Source organism: Sphaeroforma arctica, assembly GCF_001186125.1.
Source record: "Sphaeroforma arctica JP610 unplaced genomic scaffold supercont1.456, whole genome shotgun sequence".
Classification (NCBI taxonomy): Eukaryota; class Ichthyosporea; order Ichthyophonida; genus Sphaeroforma; species Sphaeroforma arctica.
Window position 1 is genome coordinate 28,175 of NW_014040102.1, and position 4,410 is coordinate 32,584.

The following is a 4,410-nucleotide window of genomic DNA, read 5'->3' on the forward strand; positions in this document are numbered from 1 at the left end:
TTATTAGTTAGTTAGTTAGTTAATAGTATATATATATATATATATATATATATATATATATATATATATATATATATACATATATATATATATGTGTGTATGTATATGTATATGTATATACATTTATATGTATTATTTACATATACACATATCCATATATATTATATGTGTGTGTGTGTGCTTAAATGCATATGTGTCTGTGTGTGCCCATGTGTCTGTGTGTGTCCGCATGTATGTTGTATCGCGGCATGGTGTCCGTGTGCGTTTAAATATAAACATATGTATTTCTGTGGAGTAGTTCATCCTTGAGAGAACCCATAGTACAGGCACCAACAAACCCCTTTCAGATTCTCCGTTTCACTTCTGTGCGTATACATATACGTACGAGGCTAAACCGGCCTTATACCTTTGTGATACCAACCACTGACGTACATGGACGTGCAGCTTATTAACTGGGTACGACAGTTATTGCCTTGCTTGTATCTGGAAACTAACGTGACCCTTTTGCATTCGTACACGCTCCTTGCATTCTTACTTAATTACCTACTCATCTACCTACCATTGCACCTACACACCTACGCTTTCACACAGACGCGCGTGGACGTACAGCTCATTGACTGGGCCAGGCGGTCGTTACCACAGGAATGCGTTGCATTGGCAAGGCAAACGTTTATGGATCGGTTTGATGAGTGTGTGCGAGGGGACGGCAAGAGCTCGTTGAAGGACAGCCCAGACATCTTCGTTGCACTGAAGGAGAAGATCGTATCGGATTCCATGCAGAAGCATGCGTGGCACCGGGATGTGAGCGACAACCTCAGGGTTATCCAGGTACGCCTATGAGTTTCGTTGCGGCCGTGCAATACATGCCCGGGTGGTTTGGGATGGGGCTTGGGATGTCTGTGTATAGATGGGTGATGTGTGTGTGTGTGTGTGTGTGTGTAGATGGGTGATGTGTGTGTGTGTGTAGATGGGTGATATGTGTGTGTGTGGGTGTATTGATAAGTGATGTGTGTGTGTGTGTGTATATAGATGGGTGATATGTGTATGTGTGTGTATAGATATGGGGTATGTGTATGTGCGTGTATAGATATGTGGCAAGTATGTGTGTGTCGTGGCATCTATGGAAAGATGAGACTTCATACTGATCCCTATATACAATAAAATCTAGACCAAACACATACTCTTTTTACATTATATGCGGATATCTCGGCCAAGCACACATGCTTGTTCGCACGATTTATATTCAGATCGTGATCGTGGAGGGTGATGTGATCAGCGATGTCGGTTGGTGGTACATGGATGTAGCTGCTCCGTATATTCATTAGATGTGAGTGGCGTGTATATGATTTTAGTAGGATGCTACTGTGCTATGGATATAACTAGTGGGCTATCCTCCACTTATTAGAGGCAGAAGACCAATCACCCACTTCTCGTGTCATTTTGTATTGTATCGAATACGGACAAATGTTTCTCACGGTGACGGTATAGTCTGATTAATCTCATGGGTTTATCGCCTTTTATATCTCTACCAATGACATCTCATCGTGGCGTCATATATTTGTATTCAATACTAGGCAACCATTGTCGCAGTGTTTGTTTAGTCCACCTCACTTACAGACGCCTACCCAATTATTTATATATATATATATATATCGTACTAATCTATACCTACTGCACCCGTATTCAGACCAATTCATTGGAGGATGATGAGATCACTGACGCGGGTCAGTGGTACTTAGCTGTGGACTTCATGCAGAACAAACTGCAGCGCGAAGCCACTGCCTTCAGCTCCAAGATGCGCGAGTACTTTGGCCCTGGGTGGACGGAGCGCTGGTTCTACTGGACCTCGGGTACTTCTGAACAGGTGGGTGTCCATATTACTTGGTCTGGGAGTCGTAGCTGTAGTACACCCAGACTGTTTGAAAATGGGCCGGTCTGACCCGGCGGATCCATACAGGGCGTACGTGCGAGTGGTGCCTCGGGTTCCGGTGTCCATGCTATGTAGCATTGCCTCGTAGCTCGGAACTTTCTCTACCTAATACCTATTTGACACTGTTTTGACACTTTCTCTGACACTTTTATTCACACTCTTTTGGCCCTTCCAGGCAATCCATGCGAGCATTGCCTCTGAACTCGGCGCTTTCTTTAAGCCTGAGCGAGACGGCGCCATTCCCAAAGCGAAGTTACACCACGATAGCATCATCACCGTCAGGAACAACATCCTGCAGAACACGGGCGAACACGTGTCTGACGCACAGGTTGGTTGAGCTATACATCACATGTATGAGTGTGTATATATGCATCAAATGTATATATATATATATATATATGTATGTATATGTATATGTATATGTATATGTATGCATGTATATATACACATCAATATATGAGTATACATGTACACATCAAATACATGAGTACATTTATATATATATCAAATGTATGAGTGTGTATATATACATCAAATGTATGAGTGTTTATATATATATTTATTGTATGAGTATATATATGCGTCTGTATAGCGGTATTATGTCATGGGATAGTACGAGTATTCTAGCGTCTGTCGAACTCATCCAAATATGATTTGTCGAAATTTGATGCCTTCTCATCATGCTGAGCATGGCTAATTTTTTATTGAATACTAGATCGCGCGAATCATAGGCCATCTTTCCACGTGAAATCGCTATAACTGGTCAATTTGTAGTGTCATTCTCTGCAGATACATGTTTTGTGTCAGTTGTATTTGATCTTGAGCTAATCATGGAATTGGGTTGTCCTCACAGCGCCGCTAGCCATATCTCTAATTAACACTCACCGCCATGCAATGTTATGGGGTGTCGATAGTACTTTCATCAATGAGCGATGTGTCTCTGTATGGATTTATTCATATATTTACCTATCTATCTATATCGATTTATCTATCCATATATATATATATGTGGGTGTGGGTGTGGGTGTATGATGTATGTATGCATTTATGTATTATGCATACGGATTTTTAGATGTATAATCATCTATACTTATTGATCCCTTATTTCGAACAATACTTTTCCCTCACAGATAATTGATGTGTACAACAAACTCTACACTGGAGAGTTCTTAAGCCGAAGCGTCCAGTCCGCCTCGTACTGCAAGTATGTGTGTCTTGCTTTGACTTTTGTCTATTTCTCGATCGCTGTGCATCGATATACCTGTTTGTGTAAAAGATATCTGTACGAATGTATCCACTCCATGCTATGGTAGTATTCATACGTACACGTGCATGTATTGGCCATTGTGCTCACCCCTGCACTCATGCGATAGTTATATGGCGTGCACACATAGTCTGGAGTATATATCATTCACTCCACATTTATACTGTATTGCTCATGCGTATCTAGCTTAGAGTGTGCCTTAATCTCTTTTCATCTAGACTACACACGGTAGCGAGTATTTGTCACACACATATGGTGACTTTATTAATATTGTCATGTGTACGATCTGATCAAGTATGTACATACTTCTCTCATCATCCCGATTATTCTATCGTACACAGAGCCAAACAGTTGTCAGGCACGCGATATACACTGTAGGACCATTGTACTGTCTGTATTACGATTGTACAACGTTTCTACATGTCCTTCTACAAACACACGATAATTCCTCGAAACTTTCATATTTCTATCACGATGAGAATCGAATCGTGTATGCGTTAGTATCTTCTAATGTAGTACATACACAGAAGTAAATACTCGGCAAACAGGTGATTGACACTGCATGTCCATTGGACTATCCCTATTGCAATTGCTGAAAGGTGTTCCCTGTCCTGCTACACCTACCATACACAGAAGTAAGTACTCGTCGAACTCGCGCGATGCACCGAATGGCCTGAAGTGCAAGGATGTGGTTATGTTCTGGCGAGTGCAGGAGATGCTGCATGTGACAGCCAAGACACTGAGGCAGCAGATCATGTACCACCAAGGTATGTGTCATGTCATGTCATGTCATGTCATCAGTTTGGGGTATTGCCTACTCTGGCAAATAGTTATGGGGTTGAGAGAAGCTACAGGATTTCGTATATCGTTGGCTATAGAGCATTGCGTGTGTATACACCGTTAATACGTATATATATCTATGTGTATGCGTATGCGTATGTGTATATGTATATGTATATGTGTATGTGCATATATATATATATATATATATATATATATATACATATATATATATATATATATATATATATATATATATATATATATATATATATATATATATATATATATATATATATATACATACACACACATATATATATATATATATATATATACTATAACGTTGTACTCTAAAGTCGAAGTCAGTTACGTAGTCGTATTACGNGTTATAGTACGTAGTCTAATGTACTGTNACTGTACNTAGTCGTATAGT

At 40.1% G+C, this 4,410-nt stretch overlaps 1 protein-coding gene across 1 annotated transcript in view; it reads left to right on the forward strand.

Annotated features, from left to right (window-relative positions):
• Positions 1-432: 432 nt before the first annotated feature.
• The window catches only part of SARC_06406 (hypothetical protein), a gene marked incomplete at its 5' end in the record, with an annotated part of 5,434 nt that continues 1,456 nt past the window's right edge, over positions 433-4,410 (forward strand). The window contains 5 exons of the mRNA XM_014299687.1: positions 433-828; positions 1,688-1,864; positions 2,106-2,258; positions 3,061-3,134; positions 3,828-3,961. Of these exons, the coding sequence (XP_014155162.1) occupies positions 433-828; positions 1,688-1,864; positions 2,106-2,258; positions 3,061-3,134; positions 3,828-3,961 (934 nt within the window). The remainder of the gene's footprint in view (positions 829-1,687; positions 1,865-2,105; positions 2,259-3,060; positions 3,135-3,827; positions 3,962-4,410) is intronic.